Below are 25,241 nucleotides of genomic sequence, written 5' to 3'. Positions count from 1 at the left end.
CTCGTTGACAGACCCAACTTGCGCCGCATGCCCCGATCACGATTAGAACACAGCGCGCTCCACTTAACTGCTCCGAGTATGTCGGTTCACTATTACGTTCGTATTTAGCGACTTCCTGCGGCGAGAACAGTACAGTAAGTTGACGATTATCCAGGTTAACATGGACCCGAGAGTGCAGGGATAATCGGAAAACATGGATGAACCGCAAATCGCGTGTTTTTATCGAAAACTGCTATTTAATGTATTTACAAGACTTACTACAGGCCAGATTTGAAAGCCTACTGCGTTACCTACGTGTTTCGAGAAACTGAAAATTTATTAACCTAATTACACTTAAAACAAATGGTATTTCAGATTTTCTTTGTTTTAGTTTCAGTTTCTCACTGTCTATATGCCTGTCCCATAATCCTGAGGGAGTTTTACCGGACACTCGTCCTTATTCTAACCTGTCTGTAACTATCCCTGTCTTTTCTATCGTTTCCCTTTTATCTGTTGTCTTCTTTGCATACGTAAACCTCCATAACATCAGCAACGGCAAGAGTTATGATATTATTGAGGCTGGAAAAGTGATATCAACAAGTACATTCCTCTCGGCTATGTTTAACTGTACCGTTTCAGTTCATATTAACACAATTAACACAACGCAACAATTCTGAAGGGAACCTTGCCAGAAGAAATGCTAAAATCGTTATTTTGGTATCGGCTTTAAATACGTTGGAAGCTACCCATTTTTAGCTCTTAGGGAAAGGGCTCGAGAAACAAATAGAAAATAGTCAGTGGACATCACTGATGGGTAGAGACGCCGCATTTACCTGAAGATGAAATGAAATGGGGAAGGCGGATTCGGGCCCGAATCGTCTCCCGGCGGTAAAACACTAGTCACATGCCTAATAGTATATTCTGAACGAAAATATTCATTCTAATTTTAACAATACTTATATAGGCTTCCTTTTTTGAAAAGTCGCCGAAATGTGTAAGGATAATCTGCAAATTGGATAATCCTAATCAACTCGCTGATGATCGGGAGCCTGATGTATTAAAGCCTATTGTTCTTATTCATGTATCCATGGCATGCGTCTGTTCACCAACTTACAATGTATCTACAAGTTTATGAGATATACGGAAAGATAAGTATGCATAATACGGATTTTGGGGTTCAGAATTGGGCAATCTTGATTCGTCGTACATTTGCCGAAACTACATCGTCCAGCGTGCCTTCTTTTTGTACGTCCTGGCATACGAGGTGGTGTGTATTTTGAAGTTCTCCACATTCAGACGGTGGTTCTCCAGTAATTAATCCCCACCAAGTTATATTTGTACCTCATCATTTTCTTGTTCTCAGTGTATACAAAGTCTTACACGTCAGCTGAGGTGTCTGAAAAACAGCAGCAGGGTCTTCCTTTAGATTTTAGATATGTCCTCCTGGTGTTTGGACGTAGTTCGGTGGGCGAAAGGTGATGATGCAGTTGCTTCAGTAGTTCAGAGGAAAGCTCTGCTTCGCTTCCCGACATGGTATGCCTATGATGATTTTCCTGTTTCCTCGTCTCAACTTTTTCCGCTGATCTTTTTCTGACATGCGGGGCTGCTATGTATTCTAGACGGTAGAGTTTGTCAACTGAAGTTGGTCATAGGCAGCCTGTTATGTTGCGGCTTGTCTCATTGGGGGCACTGTAAAATTCTCAAAAAAAAAAAAAAAAAAAAAAAAAGCATTAGTAATAAAACTGAATTTGTATGATAGTATGATATAACATGTAAAACCACAAAATTTACGACATGCTATGTAACAAAAGGCAGCATGTTAAATTAATGTCATCCTGTAGTGTGTGCGCAGAGTTCTGCCAAAGCGGTGCTGCGTGATGTGATGCAGACAAACATAGAGCTAGAGCAGGCGCCCGCAAGACGTGCTGTTGGTGAGCTTCCGTACGATACTTTTACTGCCGCGAACGTTGGGCTTCGTGTCCTGAGTGAGAGATCGAACTTTAGCAGGGGTATGTAAGAGTGTCAATGTGCTGCAAACTTTTTTTTTTCTTTAGCAGTATACGTGAAGCTGTCGTTGCCCAGTGGCGGCAGACGGCTGGCTGCGAGATAGCAGGTAGCTATCTGGAGGCGTCACGGGTGGAAGGCACACGGCCGGGACCGGACCTGGGCCACGCGATATTAATACGGCGTTATTTGGGGCGACACGGCGCGACACGTGCGGGCATAACTCGCGGCCTAATTGCCCGCGCGGGCCGCATCTCCGTCCGCGTCTCGTTAAACGGCGCTCTTCAAACGGGCCGCGGCCGCCGCCCGTCGCGCGACACTTTGTGCGCCGCCCGCGCAGCCCTAAAATTTGTCTTCGCCTGGGGGCGCCCCGGGAAAATGTGTCCCCGGCCGACCCGTGTTGCGGCTGACGTTAAAGATGTTTTCTGGTCGCGCCGCGCCGCAGATGTACGGCGCCGATGACAAAATGATGGCCCGGAATGCGGCGCGCGCCGTTTCTCAATGACGTGTCTGCCGTCGGCCGTCTGCTCTGGCGGCCCACGCCGGGCTTCGTCGCCAGGGGGCACTGTCCGCTCCTCGCCGCGACGCACCGGCCCAGGTTGACTTCTCGTCACCTCCCGGGTCGCAAATCGACAGCCGACCACGTCGCCTATGGGACACTGACCTGAATCATCGACCGATTGTGCCGGCTGCAGAGTCATAAAATCCCCAGACCGCGGGAAGGTTTCGCCGTCTTCTAACATCGGAAGTTTCACCTGATTGAAGGGGTCGGCGGAAGAAACTGGCAACGAGAGCGTATTTTGAGATACTGCCTTTTACACACTAGTTTCAGTTTAAAGACGAGATAATAAATGCAATAATACATAACAGTTTATACCGGGTGCTTCTCCTAAGAGTGGCGAGGCACATTTTCTCTGGTATTTCAGTGGATATTTGCAATTTCGTGATTTAAGTGTGTAGCTGGAGTAGGCCCAAACAAGAAACGTTCATCGCGTCTTTGGTGCGGCGCCTAGCGTCGACGGTTTAAAGGCACATTCTTAGCCGTAGCATGTAAATCTATTTTTTCTCAATCAGAGAACCCTGTTTAATAAAGCGTGAAAGCCAATGCAGGTTATCTTGTGCGCGGTCGCATGTGATCGCTGGTGAGACACGGAAAGGATGTCTAGTCTTTTGTTAATTACTTCTTCTGTTATCTGTTCTAGAAAGGAGTCGAGGGAGAGCCTCGCACGTTAGACTGGCCGCTCTAATTTAAACTCTTTAATTTTATAAAAAGTCACTGCGTACTGCAGGGCGCATACTCGCGCATACTAGTAATTATATAAGGAAATTTCCGCTGCGCACGGACGAGATACCGCATCAACGTATCACTAGTGATTAATATTGTATTCCCAATGTAAGTAGCATAGTGCAGTTCAGTAATTATACTTATGATTAACGCTATTGTGATTTCATTATTTGTTTAATCCATAATCCTAAAACTTCAACATTATATGTAAACTGTATTTTCAGTATTTATCTCATTTTAGCCCAGAAATAACGTGGCCCACGAACCACCTCCTTACGGCGACTTAATTCTCAACGTATATGTCCGATGCCACCTTATCATGGTTTAAATATATTCACTGATTTTTAAACACTTCCATCCATCTCAATTCAGTTCAACAAAAATTATAAAAAAAAACAAAATAATAAAATAATATGAATAATCATATATATATATATATATATATATATATATATATATATATATATATATATATATATAATTATTTACAACGGGAACGGGAAGCTAAGTTCATTTCCTATTACGAAAAAAAAGATTTCTGAAGCGGAATTTCACGTGGCTGTTCGACAGAGAAGTCCCAAATTACTCTACTGCGATACTAGTTTTACCGATACGTATTAACAGGGAGAGTAATACACGAGCAGTAACCAGTACTTCAGCAGCGACTGTGGCCCGCTGCTCAGTCGCTGCTGGAGTACTGGCTATTCTTCGTATTTTACTCTCCCTATTAGTATGTATCGGTAAAACTAGTATCGCACTACACAAATTTGGAACCTCTGCATCGAACTGGCACCTAAAATTCCGCTTTAAAAATCTCGATGTGTGTAACAGAAAACAAGAGAGACGAAATATTTGGATAAATAGAAAGCCTACATTGTGCATAAACAAAAATATAATTGGATGTAAAACGTTTGTTTTGATGGAATAATTTTAAGTCAAAAAGCGAGCTCTGTTGTAGGAGAAAAATAGTTTTGGGTGTAAATACTCCTTCAGTAAGACAGAGCGAGGTGACGCATTGATAAGGTACTCGACTCGCATTTGGCAGGGTATCATTTCAAACCGTATCTATCCCAAACTGCTTATGGCAAGTGTCAGGATTGTTCCTTTGAAAAGGCGTGGCCAATTTCCTTCCCCACCCCTCTCTGTATTGAGCTTGTGCTCTGTATATAATCACTCGTCACCGATGGAACATTAAACCGTGATCTTCCTTCCGTCTTCAAACTCTGGCGCTCACGTGGAGCTGCTAACAGACAGAAAACATCAAACGACCTTTAGCAGTTCCAGAAGTCAAGTTTGGAATGTTCGTACACAACTACAATAGTTCTCGAGAAGAAGGAGTACTCCTTCGAGAACCCGAGAGATCGTCTGTCTGAAGTTTGTCTTACAATAGGCCTACAGTCTAAAATTCTTGGCCTTACCTCTTTAGGAGAGTATTGCTGCTTTTTGGAAAATATAGTTACAGGCATTTGTATGAATATTTTCTGACATTTGTTTTGCAAAACGCTGAGACTGAGTGCGATGGTGGTTTGTGTTACAGGGCGTACGTACAATGACCTCAACCAGTACCCCGTGTTCCCGTGGGTGCTCACCAACTATGAGACAAAGGAGTTGGACCTGAGTCTCCCTAGTAACTATCGCGACCTCTCCAAGGTAAGTATGCACTGTCGCTAGAACAACTTGTTACTGCTGCAGCACTCACAACTAATTTATGCTGGGAGGGTGGGTGCTAGCCCTGCAAGGTATGCAATAGAACTTGTGTGAAGTTTAAAAAGTAGGAAATGCGGTACTGGCGGAAGTGAAGCTGTGACGGTGAGTCGTGAGTCGTGAGTCGTAGCTGGACAGTTCGGTAAGTAAAAGGCAAAGGTCCCAGGTTCAAATTCCAGTCGAGCACACAGTTTCAGTTTGCCAGGAAGCTGGACTTCTTACACATATCTGTAATTTCTCTTCAAGATTTAATGAATCAATAAATAAGTTCACTTATGATAAAACGTTGGCCACCCAGCTGAGGGAAACCGGGCCCTGACCCCCATTCTACAATCTGTGTTTGAGCACTTCTGAGCATCACAAGTAATTACATACCAATATCGGAATGCCGTGATCCAGTTCTTCAATTGTTGCTAGAACTGCTGCAGCCCACTTCATTAAATAACCTCGAATGTAAATCTTCCCAAATTATTAATTGTTTCACCTCTGTTAACTGACTTTTATGCACAGAATGAGTTAACAGCTTTTTGGGCTGTGAATGTTGCATGAATCCTGTATGTTATCTTTTGCTGTGCAACGAATGTCAGCATTCTGTCGTGGAGAGCTTCTGGAGTCTCCAGACTGTATTATCAGGCTGGAGCTACAGGCAACGTAGGCATTCTTATGTTGTGTTTATTTTTTATGATGAAATGATCGTTTTTCATGACTGTGGCTACTAGTTAGTCAAGCTTCTGTCCTTCTGGTTGAAGTTGGTATGGAGACTTATTACAGCCTGTCTAAATACTCAGTTATTGTAGTTATCTGTTTTAGCAAGAAACAAATGCTACAGTGCCAAAACAATTTTCCCTGATTAGTGTACTTTCCAAAAAAATATAAGTTTTTGGCTCCATGTCAGGCACTGCTTTTGGGAGCCACTACTCTCGCATTTAAAGATTCACATTCAGAACAAATCTCACAACATATTTTTTATGCACTAAAAATATGTGGCAGGCTAGCTTCGCTTGATTTAATTTGTTGGCATCCAACCTTGCAGCAATATGGACTTATTTTACTTTTCTTGCAACGAAAGTAAATGTGGTTTTGATATTATTATTACCCATTTGGTCTGAAGTAAGGAATGTTTTACATTTGACTCCACATAGAACTCTGGGGAAGATGAAATATGATCTAACATTTTCAGAGGTTAATGTTTCAGTGAGGAGAATCTAAATGCGTAGCCAGAAGCAAAAAACTCATCAATCTGGAAGGTCAACAGAATGTGAAGCTCTCCAGTCAGCTTTTCTGAATCTTATTATCCACAGATTATGATACATGTCTTGAGTGTAGATCTATGTAACTGATAAATGCAAGTGAACTAAATTAACTGATGTGATTCTTTCATATTTTTGTGTATATTTCATCTTTTTGCTGATTGTTCTTCTATGTCCTTCAATATGGGTTTATTAGATGTAGTGCTTGACTTTTCTGTAAATTCTTATTGTCTGCTATAGTTTTGAGTTTAATTTGGTCTGATATAATGACTCCTGACATACTTTCAGTTTAAATTAGCCAGCTATTCCTAGCTTCCATTGGAAACAAAGGGTTAAGAATTCATTAGGTCAGTTTAGAACTTTCCAAATCATATTTTACATCCCTCTCTCTGAAAGTATTGAAGATTTTCTCAGAATGTTGGTATGCAATAATTCTTGTAATTTCCTTTCAGCTATACTCTCACAGTATAGATTTTTCAAAATGCTCTGAAAAATCTTTCTTCCATGCCTTTTTACATCCTTATTAGTTTGCATCCAGTTATAATGATTTACAATGCACATAATGTTTCAGGCCTACATAGATTTCTGCAAATTCTTAGGTTTACCTTGTTCAATATTGATTTTTGTATTATCCTATCTCTTCCTGGTGATTAGACCTTTTTGACTTAGATATTCTCACTTCGTTACCCTTATATAAAAACAAAGATGATGTGACTTACCAAACGAAAGCGCTGGCACGTCGATAGACACACAAACAAACACAAACATACACACAAAATTCAAGCTTTCGCAACAAAATGTTGCCTCATCAGGAAAGAGGGAAGGAGAGGGAAAGACGAAAGGATGTGGGTTTTAAGGGAGAGGGTAAGGAGTCATTCCAATCCCGGGAGCGGAAAGACTTACCTTAGGGGGAAAAAAGGACGGGTATACACTCGCACACACACACATATCCATCCACACATATACAGACACAAGCAGACATATTTAAATATGTCTGACGGGTATACACTCACGCACACACACACACACATATCCATCCACACATATACAGACACAAGCAGACATATTTAAATATGTCTACTTGTGTCTGTATATGTGTGGATGGATATGTGTGTGTGTGCGAGTGTATACCCGTCCTTTTTTCCCCCTAAGGTAAGTCTTTCCGCTCCCGGGATTGGAATGACTCCTTACCCTCTCCCTTAAAACCCACATCCTTTCGTCTTTCCCTCTCCTTCCCTCTTTCCTGATGAGGCAACAGTTTGTTGCGAAAGCTTGAATTTTGTGTGTATGTTTGTGTTTCTTTGTGTGTCTATCGACGTGCCAGCGCTTTCGTTTGGTAAGTCCCATCATCTTTGTTTTTAGATATATTTTTCCCACGTGGAATGTTTCCACAGACTTCAAGAAGAATATAATAATTCCAATACCAAAGAAAGCAGGTGTTGACAGATGTGAAAATTACCGAACTATCAGTTTAATAATTCACAGCTGCAAAATACTGACACGAATTCTTTACAGACGAATGGAAAAACTGGTAGAAGCGGACCTCGGGGAAGATCAGTTTGGATTCCGTAGAAATGTTGGAACACGTGAGGCAATACTAACCTTACGACTTATCTGAGAAGAAAGATTAAGAAAAGGCAAACCTACGTTTCTAGCATTTGTAGACTTAGAGAAAGCTTTCAAATTCTGAAGTTGGCAGGGGTAAAATACAGGGAGCGAAAGGCTATTTACAATTTGTACAGAAACCAGATGGCAGTTATAAGAGTCGAGGGACATGAAAGGGAAGCAGTGGTTGGGAATGGAATGTGACAGGGTTGTATCCTCTCCCCGATGTTATTCAATCTGTATATTGAGCAAGCAGTGAAGGAAACAAAAGAAAAATTCGGAGTAGGTATTAAAATTCATGGAGAAGAAGTAAAAACTTTGAGGTTTGCCGATGACATTGTAATTCTGTCAGAGACAGCAAAGGACTTGGAAGAGCAGTTGTATGAAATGGACAGTGTCTTGAAAGGAGGATATAAGATGAACATCAACAAAAGCAAAACGAGGATAATGTAATGTAGTCAAATTAAATCGGGTGATGCTGAGGGGATTAGATTAGGAAATGAGACACTTACAGTAGTAAAGGAGTTTTGCTATTTGGGGAGTAAAATGACTGGTGATGGTCGAAGTAGAGAAGATATAAAATGTAGACTGGCAATGGCAAGGAAATCGTTTCTGAAGAAGAGGAATTTGTTAACATCGAGTATATATTTAAGTGTCAGGAAGTCGTTTCTGAAAGTATTTGTATGGAGTGTAGCCATGTATGGAAGTGAAACATGGACGATAACCAGTTTGGACAAGAAGAGAATAGAAGCTTTCGAAATGTGGTGCTACAGAAGAATGCTGAAGATAAGGTGGGTAGATCACGTAACTAATGAGGAGGTATTGAATAGGATTGGGGAGAAGAGAAGTTTGTGGCACAACTTGACTAGAAGAAGGGATCGGTTGGTAGGACATGTTTTGAGGCATCAAGGGATCACAAATTTAGCATTGGAGGGCAGCGTGGAGGGTAAAAATCGTAGAGGGAGACCAAGAGATCAATACACAAAGCAGATTCAGAAGGATGTAGGTTGCAGTAGGTACTGGGAGATGATGAAGCTTGCACAGGATAGAGTAGCATGGAGAGCTGCATCAAACCAGTCTCAGGACTGAAGACCACAAGAACAACAACCCTTATTTAACCTTGATAGTTGGATAATTACTCATGAACATTAGAATTCAACTACTAAAACTATCTTGATATCAAGATTTGACCATTGAGGCACTCCGGCAATCCTTCCATATATTACAATTTGGGTTACAATTTCATGGAGTTCTTGAAGGAAGTAGGTCACTTCTTACCTGTTGGAAAATATTGCCAAATCACCTTTAAAGGCCAAACAACTGAATGCAATTTTGTGTTCACCTAGTCTGACGATAATTATGCCAATTTGTATATGTTTTATTTTCTTATTTGTGGCAGTATCTTACATTATATTTAATAGATGCCCTGCCATGTTGCAGCCAATTGGAGCCCTGAATCCCAGCCGCAGAGCTTACTTTGAGGAGCGCTATGCTAGCTGGGAGCACGAGTCCATCCCACCGTTCCATTACGGCACACATTACTCCACAGCTGCATTCGTACTCAACTGGCTCATCCGTGTGGTATGTAACCTGCTTCCATTATTCCATGTATGATCTAAGTAAAAAGGATACAATAGCCAACCTACCATGGAAGCTGCAAAATAGTAAGAGTATTTGTTAACACTGATATTGGAAAGATCGTTTCAGGTGGAGAGATTTTGCATTTTGATGTATTGCACAAATATCTAGAGCTGGAGCCCTTGTCATAGATTTTCACATAAAGTGCATTGTGCACAGTGTGTACCAAAGACCTTTAAAGATAATTTAGTGCTGATTGTAAAGAGCAAGCCAGTTGAAAATCACATACACTCACTACCATAACTTGTAGCTTACCTGTTTTCACCTGCATAGTTAGCCTTGGTAGCGGTGTCACCATCAAAACGGGCTGAATGGTTAGTGGTGGGAATAATTTACTGTCAATAATGTAGACTATACCAAAATTGCAGTTCACACAGTTTATTTGTTTGTGAATGCTGTATAAACGACTGTTTATGGCCAGTTCAAGTCTCATATACTTCAGTTATGCACAGATAAATGAGTAACCTCATACTACACTCAGTTGATGTCCTTTAATATTGTTTGAGTGCAGTAACCTAACCATAACACCACACTTGGCGCACTCACACTCACATGCACTGGTAACAGGAGACAGCATACCTCACCCTCGTGCAAAATGGGTGTCCAGGCGACGGAGTAGATGCCGGTGACCTGACATGAGATACATCCATTGGATCCGCAGCGGTGGCACTGTGAATGTACGTCCAGTGTCTTGTTGCCTAATGAATTCCAGGGACTGGCTTCAGGGGTTTCAGACATTTTCTTTCGTTGACTCAAATGGGATAGGCATCTATTGCTTATACCAAAGATTGTTGGGTTCAAATTAATGATATGAATATATGTCTGCCTGTGTCTGTATATTTGCAGATGGAGATGTGTGTGTGTGCGAGCGTATACCCGTCCTTTTTTCCCCCTAAGGCAAGTCTTTCCACTCTCGGGATTGGAATGACTCCTTACCCTCTCCCTTAAAACCCACATCCTTTCGTCTTTCCCTCTCCTTTCCTCTTTCCTGATGAAGCAACCTTGGGTTGCGAAAGCTTGAAATTTGTGTGTGTGTTTGCGTGTTTTTTCTTGTGTCCTATCAACATACCAACGCTTTTGTTTGGTAAGTTACAGAATCTTTTATATATATTTATACCAAAGATTGCTAGATAAGCTTTCTTACAAATCTGAATATCTACTTCACCTACAAGTAACCTTATAGACATTGGTTGTCTGCCACCTACTCCTCTGTGGATCATCAGTGTACCACCGCTTGACAGGATTCAGATTCACACATCCAAATATATGAGAATTTTGAAGATCATTGTTACTTAGATTTCAGAAATAAAGAAACAACTTCTCTCCTGTGTACCTGCAGGTACAATATCGAAGCATTTTCTCACATAGGCTCAAATTGAATCTTGTGATTTTTGCCTTTTTCAGTACACCCTTGCGATTATTGCATCTTTACAACTGTTTTGCTTCTTTCATGGAGGTATGTACCATCTATGCAACTAAATGAAGGCAGTTTGTTTCTTGCCATATGCATTTCGCTTCTTTTATTTGGGAAGCATCATAAGTGGCAATTTCCACTGCTGTTAACACATGTGTAGTCTTGGATACGAATTTGTTAGTCTTCATACTCCAATTTCTGCTGTTGTTTCTTCCACATCTGTCACATTGCATGTTTCACTTTCACTTCCATTTGATGGTCAACATGTTCTTGTTCTTCTCATCTTCTTTGCACCAGTTCTGTGGGTTATGCTTCCTCTTTCAATAATTTCCACTGATTTTTTGACACTTTTGTCGATTTCCATTACTACATCTGCCATGGTTGGTCTGTATGTCTGTTCGTGTGTGCGGGCAAACACATCCGCCTTGTTCACTGTTTGTATTCTGTACTGAATGTGCCAACTGAACACTTCAAATGCTCTAAACCAGATTCATAAAGTGATTAATATTACATATTACACAAGAATTATACTTCATGTTTACACTTTTAATAAATCCAATGTAATCTACCTCAGGCCCAAAAACTTTTTAAATTACAGTTAATTATCTGTTGTCTGTTTATCATATTGCACACTATCAGCTGTCCTGCTCCTCAGCTACTCAGATTCTTTCCAGAGTGGGGAAGCTGGAGTGTAGCAAAAGGTTAGCCCGTTTTTGACATTACAGAAATCATATCTAGCGAAACGCAAGACATTCTCGTTGTTGTATTACATCCTAGTGTGATATTTAGGGGTGAGATCAATGTCAATTTTTATAATTCCTGTACCCAGAAAGAGATGACAGCACTTGTCTTAAAGTTTTTTGTATTTGAGGGTTAACCCATTTTTCTACGCATCCTTCAATTCAAAAAACGTCACTGCAGCACCTGTGTTGACCTGTAGCTGAAGCACTTGGCAAAAAACACTTAACTCCATAAACAACTTTGGAGAAGTCACAAACATTGGAGTCACACAGTTTGTCCATGTCCATATTCTGAACAACCTTCAGCTGACAACACATGGAGACAATGTGGCCTTTCATTGGGAAAGCATTACAAGTAGCCCAGCACTTATGGCATGCCAAATGTTCATGCTGGACAAAGCGAAAAGACAAGATGGAAACAGATAATGCTGACTCCATCACTATGGCAGTCACGGCTACTTGGGCTGGCCTTTGTCTGCTCAGCACTGGACTCAATGTTTACTGCTGCCACTGCCTCTTCCTTGTGCACGCTGTCATGCGCTACTTGCAAAACTTCTGCCAATGGGGGGATTTTCACAGAGTAGAGCCATCTGGTGCACTTCCGTGTCCGAGGCTAAACAGATAATTGTGTTGTACACCATAGAGTGTGCTTAAGAGTCATTATGGGCATTAGTAACAAACTGACACTTATTGCTAAGGCCAAGAAGTTTGGTTGCCCTGTATGACTTTTTTGGTAAGTAAGAGCTGCTGGTTCTTGTAAAAGGGCAAACTGACACTGTAATTGATGCATTGTAAGTGGCATACACAAGAGGCAGAAGGCTTAGCACAGATTTGAGTCTGTCACACCAAAAGCCAAAAAATGCTGTCTGAGTCTTTTTTAGTAAGCTTCCCAATGCTTGGCTGAATCATCACTCAGGGCCAGTAGTGTGGTGTCCACAGCTTGATCAAATTGCACTTACAGACTGCACATACACAAACCATCCCATCCTTGTTGCCAGTTGTGTAGTAATCAAGTAATACATGAAACTTATACAAGTAACACAAATACGGCTTTATTCGTAAGGTTCTCTTGAATCTAAACATAACAAGACACAGAATGACTGATGTGAGTGGTACAACTGGATGAATATAGTCAGTCAGCGCTACTCTGTGCATATATGTGTGCAAGTCTCTGGCAAGCGGCTCGGCAGAGCCCGAGCTGTGCACACACCTCCCGTAGGTGGCCTCCAGTGGCCGGCCCCTGCTATTATAGTTGGTGGTCAATTCGAGCACACAAACATGGTGACACCACAGTTGGCACACTCACACTCGTACTCATATGCACTAGTAGCAGGATACGGCATTAATAAACTCCCACATGTGAATTTTAGTTAAAACATGGTACATTTTCTGACTTGTAATACGTACTAAATCAATTGTGGTACATTACTCTATATTAGTGGACATAGAATGTATGCATTTGAAAACTCATCACAGAGTGAACTCACATGGCTTCTGCCATGTTTCTTTTATAATTTTACTATAATTAAAACTGAATTTAGCTGTTGTTGTTTGCCAGATTTTCACAAATTACAATTAAAGGTTTAAATTTCTGAGTTACTGAATGGAGGATTTTCTTAAGCAAGAAATTTCAGATACTGTAATAATTTCTAAAGAATTACACTGGTTACTTTGTCTAAATATGTGAGTCTATTTCAGTAACAATATTTTATCCAAATATGTTAGTTACTTCAAAATTAATTGAGTACAGGTGCTGATACCATATCTATGGCACTGGTTGTATAAGTACTCTATTTATTTTTACTGCATTTTTGTTCACTGTATCAGAAAGTCTGTAATTGTTTGTCTGTTTGAATAACAACAATGATAACATAACTTGAAATTACTAATATTTTGTACTTACCACAGTCTTTAGCCAAACTGATTATACTAATGGATTCAGAATAACCAAATGAACGTATTGAACAATGAAGTTGAGTTGAATTAGGGTTAATTATGGATTTGCAAATTTCACATCCAAACATTTATTACATTCATAGCTATATTAGATTTGGAAAAAAAAAATATTTTTGGAAGGAAAGTCCAGGTTTCCCACCATCTTTCTGTGTTCTCTCCAGTCCAGTCCTCTCCTCTTTTTTTCAACACACTTGTCCATATCTTCCAGCCATTTATCAGTTGGTTCCACTTCGTAGTTTCTATCACATCTCTATTTCATGTATTTTCTTGGGAATCTTCTTGGTGTCCATTCTCTTTAAATGCCCATACCACTTTAACCCTGATGTTCCTATCCTACTGTGCACAGTACTGTGTCTGTTCATTGTTCCACATTTCCTACACATTAGATGAAATACTTTCCACTTTGTTGTAAAAATATTATTAAATTATGTTTATGCCGTAACATCTATATTTTGTGTGTGAATTTTGCCGCAGGAACCAATGACAACAATGTTTCTGGCACTCCAAGGTGGAAAATTTGATCATCCTAACAGGCTGTTTTCATCACTGGCACTATCCTGGAAGAATTGTCAGAGGGACACCTCTGATGTAAAGGTTAGTTTACTGGGCTATTAATTTGAAACTGAAAGTTCCAATTCCTATGTGCATTGTATTCAAGTAATATTGAATTAAATATGCTCTTTCTACATTTTGTCATCCAGCTTCTTTAGGTCCATGGGTGTTGCCTTAAATTCAGATACTTTACATTAATTTCTTCAATCTTGAACTATTTGTCAAATACAAGTTTTATTTCATCCAACTTTATACATTTCTTCCAGCCACTCGAAAATAATTGTCACTTGTTTCTAAGTACAGGGTGTCCCAAAAAGAATGACCCAATTTTAACTATTTTAATATTGAGACAAATGTCACTAGGTAACTGAAACAGCGCTAGATGTAATGCATGGTCTAGAGTTTGAGAAAAAAATCTGCTAGATGTTGCTACGAGCGCTGACCTGGAGTGTGGACATGGAGGATGACACTTTTATGTTATGGTTGATATTCAGCAGTGAGGCAACTTTTCATAATAGCGGTAAGGTTCACCGTCATAATGTGTGTATATGGTGGCTCGAAAATCCTCGTGAAACAATTGAACATGAATGTGATTCATCAAAAGTGAATGTTTTTTGTGCTGTTTCGCAAAGCAAGGTTTATGGGTCCTACTTTTTTGAGGAAGAAACTGTAACAGGACAATCATATCTTGCAATGCTACGGTACTGGTTATTTCCACTACTTGACTCTGACAATTTCATCTATCAGCAAGATGGAGCACCACCACACTGGCACTACAACGTGCGCAGTTTCCTTAACGCCAACGTGCCTCAACGTTGGATAGGGCGTACAGGACTGCAAGACCAGACGTTACCCTCTTGGCCTCCTATGTCCCCTGACTTAACACCATGTGATTTCTTCCTGTGGGGATATGTCAAATAATGTGTTCGCATTCATTCCTTACCTCGTGACATTGATGAACTAAAAACCAGAACATCAGCTGCTGTAGCTTACGCTCAGTTTGGGATGAATTTGGCTATCAGCTAGGTGTCGTCCATGCAGCCAATGGAGGACATATTGAACATTTATGATGGATTTTTATAAACTTCTGTCTTTTCTGAGTAATTTAGTATGCAAGATAGAACTCATGGTGCCTATCCACTGAATCAGGGAGCTGCCTTTGATAATTGACCAATGTGTGCTGCGGTCAATGGTAGTTGTAGCTCAGCCAAGTGTGGCAGATCTTGATGAGAGAAGTTTAGCATGCCCAGAAAGCAATGTAATCCCTTAGCAGTCTTTTGTTCACAGTCTACAGGATGGCTCTGACTTTTTCCAGTATTGGTAGCAAGATGGCAGATGAAATCTCGTGTCATAGAAAGTTGATCTGCAACTGACCAAACATGCCCTTAGTGGTGTTGAGAACCATGCAACAGTGTTCTAAGCATTTAAAAACTTCAAATTAAATGCTGTTTGTGTTGCTCAGCTGTGGACAAAGCCGTGGGGAAGACTTAATCAATAAATCTTTGAATATCTGCACAGCATTCCTTAGGCCAAATGTCATTAAACGGCTCTCAAACAATCCAAATAGTGATGATGGCTGTCTTTGGAATATCTTCCTCTACCACAGGAGTTTGTGTAAACATCTTAGCATAATCAAGCACACTGAACAAGGTCGCTCGGGATAAAGCATGATTGTAGTTACATAGCAAAGGCTCTGGATTCTGGTCTGACACTGTTAAAGTTTTAAGTGCGTGATAGTCTCCACACGAATACCATGCACCACCCTTTTTTGATACAAGCTGTAATAGAGAAGACCGTGGACTACTGGATGGACGAATGGTGCCTTGATGTCAAATTCCACCTTCACAATGACTAAGCACTCAGGATCTAACATCTGGGTCAACATGAGATAGGCAGACCATCAGTCAGTAGTCTTAATATGATTTATGATATTGTGACATACCTCTAAAGGCACTCCAGGTAAGCATGCCGGGGCTGGAAACTGTCGCAGTAAGCCCGAGTATTCGCTGTCACTGCTGGCCACTTGCAAAATCTTGGCCATTGCACTACATCAGAAACCCGAAGCTGTCAGGCTGATGATGCTGTTAACAATTCACGCATTCATCATGTCTGGTAGTTGGTGGTTGAACACCAAAAAATCAGCTCCATTGTTATAGAAGAACTGTTTGCCACAGATAGACAAACAAGGTTGGTGGTTGACTGCCATATAGCAGGGTCTGTGGAGATATAGATCTGACCCTGTGTCTACTGAATACTTGCAGCCTGACTTGCTGGTGCTTATAAACAGGTGCTGTGATTGTGCTCAGCAGTGAAATGATGTGGCTATGTCCGATTGCCACTGGCATCTGGGAAGGCAAAAGATGTGGTGCATTTGCACGCCATGTCACCAAATCTGCAATGATACCAACAGATGGATGGTTTACCTGTCCCAGAAGTCAAAGAGGTTGCAGAAGAATGGCTTCTTGACCTTTTATGGTATCAGTTTCTGTCATTACTATGATCAGGCTGGGATAACAACTCGCTAATCTCTTTGGTGAGCACATCAACCTTGACTGCAAGATTGTCGTAGGTTGCACATGTTGCCATTGTTGGTGATATGCTGTTGCACAATGCTTGTCACTGTACTTATTGGTGCAGCCGTCATTATATCCACGATCTTGACAGCCAAATTGGCCACTGAATCGGAGGCCATCACTGTTTGTGATCCTATTATTGTCTTCACTTGTGGTGTGGATGCACGTAGCAAGTTGGCAGGCACTGTGCCAATGATGACTTTTTTTCCCAAGTGCCTAAGACACAGAGATGGCTTCCTATTACCAGTATCCTCCTGAATTAAATCTTGCCTAATCTGTTCTTCTTAAGATGCAGAGACTCTGCATATTAACTCTGACTTAAGCTTCTCATAGGAGTTCATGGTAGGTGGTGCAGTTATGTGTCTTCAATCTTGGCTGTGTACTGAATGTCTAACTGGCTCACAACTATTGTGAACTTGGTAGAGTCCATAGCTATTCCGGCATAATCAAAATTGGCTTCAACTTGTCCAAACCACAGTGTTGGGTTATGTGGCCTGAAGGGTGATAAACATATGGTAAGTCTGGTAATACTGCCATAGTTCATAAATCTTGATTCACTCACAAGTTGAGTTACTCCTTTGTGATAGCGCAGGCTAAATCACATCAGGGTCACCATTGTCTGAACCTCTAGTTGTTAGCTCTCCAAACTTACAATTGTGTGTTCTACTTTAGCCAGATAGTGTGTAATTTTAAATGCCATTTGATCTCTTAATTGAGTAACTTCATTAACTGATGACATACAGCAGGTACTTGAATAACAATGTAATAACTGTAGCAATAAATGAGGTTGAAGTAAAAACGAATGGTCTCTAATTGCAAGAAAAATTCTCTGACATCTCCACAACTATAAGCAGTCAAGGAAAGCTGTAACATCGCAGCGCAGAACACAGAAAAAACCCAGTGCCTCTGGCATGAACTTTTTGACAGTTCATGTGAGCGCGGCAGCTGACATCAGTCTCAGCTGATGGCACTCTGTGAAATTGTCGCTACAGGTGCAACAGAAACACATATATTTATAAAACCTGTAATATCTTGTCTGTAGAAACTATAAATGAACAAACTCATGCGCGTACCTAGAAAATCACAACATTAACTGACGGACAACGTGTTGCAAAACTAAGTCAGCAGATCAATTAGCACACAAAGCAAAACCCTATACTGAACACAGTAGTACCTTTGATAACGTATTGTCTACCAGCTGAAACTCAGCAGACAGACAAAATTGAGATGCCTGCTGTGGTGTAAACACACAATGAAATTTTATTTGTTAGCTACCTTTTTATGGATGAGAATGAAGATTTCAAAGTAGTTAGCAAATAAATTGACATCAGTTACATGGTATGCTGTGTGAGAAAACCAGACATGTAACATGTTTATGATATGTGAGGGGAGAAATAGAAATAGAATAAAAGGCCACTGATATTAGCTAAATTGTCACTGAAAGTAATTAGGGTTTAACAAAGTGTAGCATCAAGGTGGACCCACAAATCATAAATTGTGTACAGAGTGTCCAATGATTATTATCCTTCTGTCTAACCTTGTAAAGTTAGGTGACACACAAAAGTCTATTATTATTATTATTATTATTATTATTAATTTTTGCCAAATTTAAAGGGAGAATAATCACTTGTTAGTAGTAGACACATTCCTAAATTCATAGGTGTTACAAGTACAGAATTATGGTAGTACTTTGTTGTCAGAATAAAGAATTTGAAGGAAGTCCTCATGTTTTTGTGACATTCATATCTTTACAGGAACTCATACCAGAGTTTTTCTTCCTTCCGGAAATGCTAGTGAATGCGAATCGCTATAGATTGGGCCAGCAAGAAGATGGCACAGCTGTAGGAGATGTAGAACTGCCTCCCTGGGCTTCATCTCCTGAAGAATTTGTTCGTATCAACAGAATGGTAAGAAGAATCAGTTCTTATAGGGTACTAGTAAAATAATAACTGTTCATTTTCCAGAGGTCCTTTTTTTGTGCATATGTATTGTGTAATTTCACTGTGAAGCATTACGAACTTGATTTTCATACTATATAAATCTCTTGTCCTTTCTTCTTTGATCATCATACTGTGATTGTTGAATTTGGTGAACCAATGTTAAATAACATAAGCAAGCAATGCTACTGAAATTATTTTTCAGTCTCCTCATATTTTTTGTCACTTGGTAACAGTTCAGTAAGCAAATTGTATTCAGTAATTTTCACGGCTAATATATCTGAGGTCAGAGTGATTTGACAGAATTTTTAAGTTGATAACATATTATCTTGTCACTCTGAGTGACATAGATTGTTTATGAGATATCTGCTAGCCCCTGATTGACTCGTCCATTGTTCACAACATCTATTTGTGGATGCATCTGTCACAGAAATTTATGAGTTGACAAAATAGCGGACTGTTAAAGATAGCAAAATTAAAGGATACAGCAGTACTACAGGCAAAGAAATAAGTTTGTTTATCTAGAATCTGTATGTCAACAAATGGCCAAATTATAGGTACTACTCTGTGGGAGAGTAATTTAATGTGCACAGGGGTTCCCAAAATATGCCAAGAGATTTCAAGAAAGTCCAATTCCATAACTGGACTAATTAACAAATTAACAGGTTATTTTAGTGAACGTGTACATTTTTGTAAATAGAAAAATCAAATGTGCAAAACTATAGTACTGAATTTCAGAAATCATTGCATTTTAAGATACACATTGTACAAAACAAAAATTTCAAATACAAGTACCTTTTGAAGTATTGAGTTTTTGGAAAAGTAAAACTTTTGTTGGAAAGTGGAGAATAAGGGCTTTTGAGTGAACTAGGTCAATTTCAGAACAAACAAACATTTTAACATCCTTGAATTTTGACATCCACACGGTCTATGGGTAACATAAATTCTGAATCGTTCTTTAAATAAAATATTTTCAAGTAATCTAACTACTATTTTATGAAGTTCCAACATTCTGATGGAGGATAGTACCAGCAACTTGGGTTATTAAGATCTTTATTTACTTTCAATATCCATTAAACTGTGTTAAAAGTTATTTATTTGTGGTGAGTAGTTTCTCAGCCAGTTACGTCCATTTTCAAACCATAGCCTTAGATGTAACTGTAAGTGGAGGGAACTGTATGATTACACTAACATCTAAGAGCACGGTTTGGAAATGGACGTGATTGTCTGAAGCTAGTCACCACAAAGAAATGACTGTCATCACAACTATGATGGATATTGAAGGAAAATAAAGATTTTTAACTATACTATTGTCATGAATAATCAGGAAACTATGCAGTGAATAATAAACATTTATCAGATGTATCATGAATAAAAATTTAGATTTTTTGTAGCTTTGATATGCAATACGTGAACAAGGGAACAAAGAAAACATATTTTATGTGTTTAAGGAGTAGAATTGTAGCAAGTGGAACCATCCTACCTTGCTGTGTCTCAACTGCTAATGTTAACTATCCTTCAATGTTTGAAATACCAATAGTCATTAGTATCCTTACACATATTAGCCATTACTAGACTATGCAAAAAATACATTAAAAATTTAGTCCTAACAAGTAATTATTATAAATACGTTCATTATACATTTCATTTCCACTTCTTCACTAAAAAAGTAATTCATTGACTCACTCATCATGTGAATTGTGGAAGCTTGTAATTACTGTTTTGCTTTAAAATGAGCACATCAAAAAAATAACATTAACTAACATAATCTTGGAAATCAGTAACTACTTACCATATTTTGGAACAATGACGACTTGAGTAACACTGACTGATACCCAGAAGCAGTTGGGGAGGAGGAGGGGGTGGGGGAAGGCTTCGACAAGTAAAGGGATCATAGGTAATTGTTGAAGAATATTCTGAGTTAGAAAGAGAACTATGGAGTAGATTAGGAGTGAAAAGTAACAGAAGACTATAATAGCTCTAACTGAAAACTGAAGGTTCTAATAATGAGTAATAATTATTTATGTTTTGAAGTTCCAAGTCAAAACTTGGAAGAATGTATTGGGAATATGTGAAAATGATAGATGAAGAGAAACAGAGGTGAGATGAGCTGTGGTGTTATAGGATGGTGAGAAAGGGGTATGTGAAATAAAGAGTTATACATTGTAGTGCCAAAAGGTGAGAGAGATGATGATAGAGAAACCAAGGAAAACCACAGGTAGTAGATGGGGCAGGAGAATAAGATAGAAACAAGAGCACAGAGACATTGCAAGCTACCATCCTTTATCCATGGCATTAACTACATCATTGATTTCCTCAAACCACTATTTATTTGACAAAAGAAGCCTCTCGCTGTACAACATCACTCTGGGCTGGTTCCTGTTGATCATCTGCTGTTCAAAAGACGTGGCTCTTGCATTCACTTCATGAAATGAGTTTATTATTGCAAAAAATATCTCTCATCACTGAGGGGAAAAGAGCTGCAGTGCCTGTTTAGTTTTGAAGTCTAGGCATAAAATCCATTGATGTCCAGAGACTTCCCTCACTACTTATGATTCATAATGATGTGTATGGCTTTACTGCAAAACCTATTCCCTGTGCCCCCTTTAATCTTGTAACCACATCCAAAACTGAATGTGTTTTTCAGATTGCAGTATTATCATAAAAATGTGTGTAGCAAACTCACATTTGTGTTCATCGAAAGAATATCTACAAGTTATTATTACTGTGGGCATGTCTTTCACCAACATATGTTATGTAAAGTGCGTTAAACTACTGCCTTCAACAGACTGATGACTTAGATGAAACATGAAATAAATGTTGTGTCATGACATCAAACAGTGATGGAAAAATGGTTACAATTTCCCTATTCCGGCATCACTTCATAACACTTACATTTTTCATTTAAAACAGGACTTGAAAATCTTTAGATATGTTCCGATTTATTTTTATATTTTAACAAAAATTATTGATATTTGTTTTAGATATATACTGGTATCTAAATCAGTGCAAATATTTTGCAGAAAGTGTGTAGTTTTGCCTTAGACTTTTTCTGGCAGCATACATGGTGTTCGTGTGTGGCAGTGCGCTGAAAAAGTAAAGTTGTACTTTTGAGCTTTTTGTATTTGTCTGGATGAACCAGTTCTCAGAGAAAGTAACGGCATACCACCTCCAATATGACCATGCTCATTAAGTTACTGTGGTGTTCGAATGCATTTTTGGGTGGTGATCAGCTTAATTTGTGGAGTAGATACTTCAAACAGTAATTGTATTCTTTCTGTGGTTCTCCTGATTGGACTGTGCCTCAGAGAACCAATGAAGTTTAAAATAAACTGATTTTTGTCTTGACAGAACCACAAATCCTACATTATTTCATTTTCCCTTAGTGATTCAGATGGCTGTATTCATTTTGGTATGGAAATTAGTTGATTCTTGTTCATTTCAGGCCTTGGAATCTGAATTTGTGTCCTGCCAATTGCACCAGTGGATTGACCTCATTTTTGGATATAAACAGAGAGGTGAGTAATGTGATTTACATTCATTTCTGAAATTTAAAAGTGCTTTAGATTCAGAGAATCGTGTCAGCTACTGTGTAATTAAATAACTTCTGTTGTGAACAATGTCCAAAACAGAACTATATATTTGTGTATGTTTAATAAGACCAAAAGAGTCTCAAGGAACAAAAGACTGTTTTAAGAACTATGTCAAATAAAAAAATGATGATGTGATATATTAACAAGTAAATGAGATGTTTGAAAGTTCTTCCAAGGTTTTTTACCTAGAAGAGTGCAATTTATAGCCGGTTGTAACAATTAAACCTCATCAGCTTTTCTCTCTGCCTCTCTTAATGAGATATCGTTGGTTCCTTACTTTGCTTATGTGCTTTGCTTACATTGCTTATTGTTTTATCTGTTATTGAAGAATTAACTTGTCTTTCTCCATTATTTGAGTTGCTGTATAGTATTTTGTAAGCTACTGTTTACCTTAGTGAATTCTATCATTTTTTTTCATTGAAGGCCCTGAAGCTGTCAGAGCAACAAATGTCTTTTACTACTTGACATATGAAGGAAGTGTGGACATGGACAGTATTAGTGATCCAGTAATGAAAGAGGTGAGAGATCTACTGTGATAAACAAAAGGAATCCATTGTCATTGTTCAGTTATGTACAGTGTACTTTTTTTTCCCACAGGCCATTGAAAATCAGATTCGTAATTTTGGCCAGACACCTTCACAGCTTCTAATGGAGCCACATCCTCCTAGGAGTTCTGCAATGCATCTGGTGAGGCTCTTGATCAGTTTCAATCTGGTATTTCCCCTGCTTGCTGAAAAATCATAAGTGCAATATCTGTTTAGAATCATAATTGCCTGGTCCAGTAAATGAAACTATTTTTACCAATGTCTTTAGTAATCAGCCAATAACTTTGCACGTGATGACTTGTGTATTTCATCACTAACAAGGTTTGTTTTGTTTTTCAAGTCTCCAATGATGTTCTCCAGCATCCCAGAAGATGTCTGCATGACAATGAAATTTCCATCCAACTCACCTATTTGTCACATTTCGGCAAATACGTATCCCCAGTTGCCACTTCCGTCCGTTGTCACTGTGACTGCAAACCAGCAGTTTGCACTAAACAAGTGGAACACTAGCTATGCAGGTAGGTCAAGTATTCCCTGCAGTGCTATATTAATCCCTTTTTTATTATTACCATCAAAGTACAGTTTCAAAAACTGTGTACAGATAAATTAAAACTCCTACTTGACAGTTTAGTAGTGCTAGCAAAATCATACATTAAGCTTTCAGAACTGAATAAATCTTAATCAGAAGTTTTAGCCAAAATGAGAGGAAAGATAGGAAGATAATGGAAGGGTGGAAATCTCTTCCAGTCTAGTTATCAGACACACACACGGAAAATGGATGAAGCTACATCCAATTCTTTTACATTTCTTGTGTTTGTCATTTTAAAACTAGGCTTAGAATTAATTCCTATTGCTGACTACTGCTGCTCACCACATTTTTGCATGCATAGTAAGTAAGTGAACAATTTTCCTTTCACCTCTTTTGTCTTTAGCTCCTGACAATGGACATGTCAAGTTCAGTTGGTTTACATTATTCCCAACTCTCTCTGAAGCACCTAAATTTCATATGTAGATAAGTAAACATCCTTCTAACCTGCCTGTTGTTGCAATTTTGTTTTTAGCTGTCATACTTCTTTTTAGGTTTCCTGCATGTGTAACTTTAAAATCACATCCATACAAATTTGATACTCAGATTGTTTCTGAAATAATTTTCATGTTTTATAATGCATAGAAAAATAAGGAAAGAATGTAACATTATTCAGTTAAAGTGATAATACTGTTGCCATTCGACTGTTATTTATTTCCTTCTGGATACACTGTTGCAATTGGAGGCATAATAAATGTCAAGAACATCATATTCATTGTTTGACGATATGGGATCATCATATTAATCTCACTTACATGCTTTGTTATGGTAGCAAGTGAGAGTATCTCATAGGTTTTCAAAACTTTTACAAGGGACGTGATATGTAAATAATTTTGAAAGTATTCACTTGACAATTGCTGTGTAGCCAAAATTGCAAGAATGTTTCCAGAAGGAAATAAATAAGGGGCAAATGGTGAAAGCATTATCGTTTAGATAGTTCTAAATGATTTTGACTCTTAATAATAAGAAAATCATAACATTATTTTGTTCCTTGCAGCATCTGTTCAGTCCCCGAGCTACGCTGAGACTCCACAGACACCCACAGCAAATCTTCCACTGTCAATGGACCCTGTACTTTGTAAGTTGACAATCTGAATTTGCAATATGAAAATATTCTGTGTGCTTCATAGACACAAGTAAAATTATGTGTTATTCTGTATGCACAGCACAATCAGGCAGCAGTTCAAATCCAGCCATGAGAAGACATCTTGGTGATAACTTCAGCCAAAAGATACGGATACGTTCCAACTGTTTTGTGACAACAGTAGACAGCCGTTTTCTTGTTGCTTGTGGCTTCTGGGACAACAGCTTCAGAGTGTTCTCTACTGAGACTGGTGAGTGCTACTTGATATAAAATATTTTATTATGCCATAAAATAACAAAAGTAGATTGTAAAAAGTCAGAATCTAATAATGGTTATGATTAAATCTGCAGTCAAAAATGACAGTGGCCCTGAACTTCAATTATTTTGGAAGATAGCTCATTTCTGGTAATTCAGAGTGTATTACAGGAAAGTGGGCTGCTAGACATCTTGTTAGTATGGGCCACCTTTCTCAAATATACTGATTAACTCGTAAAGTTTTAGAAGTCGTGAGCTTTAGATCTGACATCAGTTAATTGTGTTTTCTAGTTGAGAGCCCTAATGATAACTAATTATATCAGTGTAATCTGAGCAACAAATTGAAGTGAAATAAAGTCTAAATAAGATCTTGTAATTTTTTCGTAAGAGTCACATGCCAATAAATAAACGTATTGAAAATGTTGTTGTTGTTGTGGTCTTCAGTCCTGAGACTGGTTTGATGCAGCTCTCCATGTTACTCTATCCTGTGCAAGCTTCATCATCTCCCAGTACCTACTGCAGCCTACATCCTTCTGAATCT

At 39.0% G+C, this 25,241-nt stretch overlaps 1 protein-coding gene across 1 annotated transcript in view; it reads left to right on the top strand.

Annotated features, from left to right (window-relative positions):
* The window catches only part of LOC126198569 (neurobeachin), a 1,606,419-nt gene that overhangs the window by 1,555,636 nt on the left and 25,542 nt on the right, over window positions 1–25,241 (top strand). The window contains exons 39-48 of the mRNA XM_049935000.1: window positions 4,806–4,918; window positions 9,268–9,408; window positions 14,050–14,169; window positions 18,455–18,607; window positions 22,083–22,155; window positions 22,654–22,748; window positions 22,828–22,917; window positions 23,116–23,293; window positions 24,359–24,439; window positions 24,528–24,695. Coding sequence (XP_049790957.1) covers window positions 4,806–4,918; window positions 9,268–9,408; window positions 14,050–14,169; window positions 18,455–18,607; window positions 22,083–22,155; window positions 22,654–22,748; window positions 22,828–22,917; window positions 23,116–23,293; window positions 24,359–24,439; window positions 24,528–24,695 — 1,212 coding nt within the window. The remainder of the gene's footprint in view (window positions 1–4,805; window positions 4,919–9,267; window positions 9,409–14,049; window positions 14,170–18,454; window positions 18,608–22,082; window positions 22,156–22,653; window positions 22,749–22,827; window positions 22,918–23,115; window positions 23,294–24,358; window positions 24,440–24,527; window positions 24,696–25,241) is intronic.

Source organism: Schistocerca nitens, chromosome 8, assembly GCF_023898315.1.
Source record: "Schistocerca nitens isolate TAMUIC-IGC-003100 chromosome 8, iqSchNite1.1, whole genome shotgun sequence".
In the NCBI taxonomy this organism is placed as follows: domain Eukaryota; kingdom Metazoa; phylum Arthropoda; class Insecta; order Orthoptera; family Acrididae; genus Schistocerca; species Schistocerca nitens.
The sequence above is the reverse complement of the archived record's forward strand: the minus strand, read 5'-3'. Positions and strand labels throughout refer to the sequence as shown.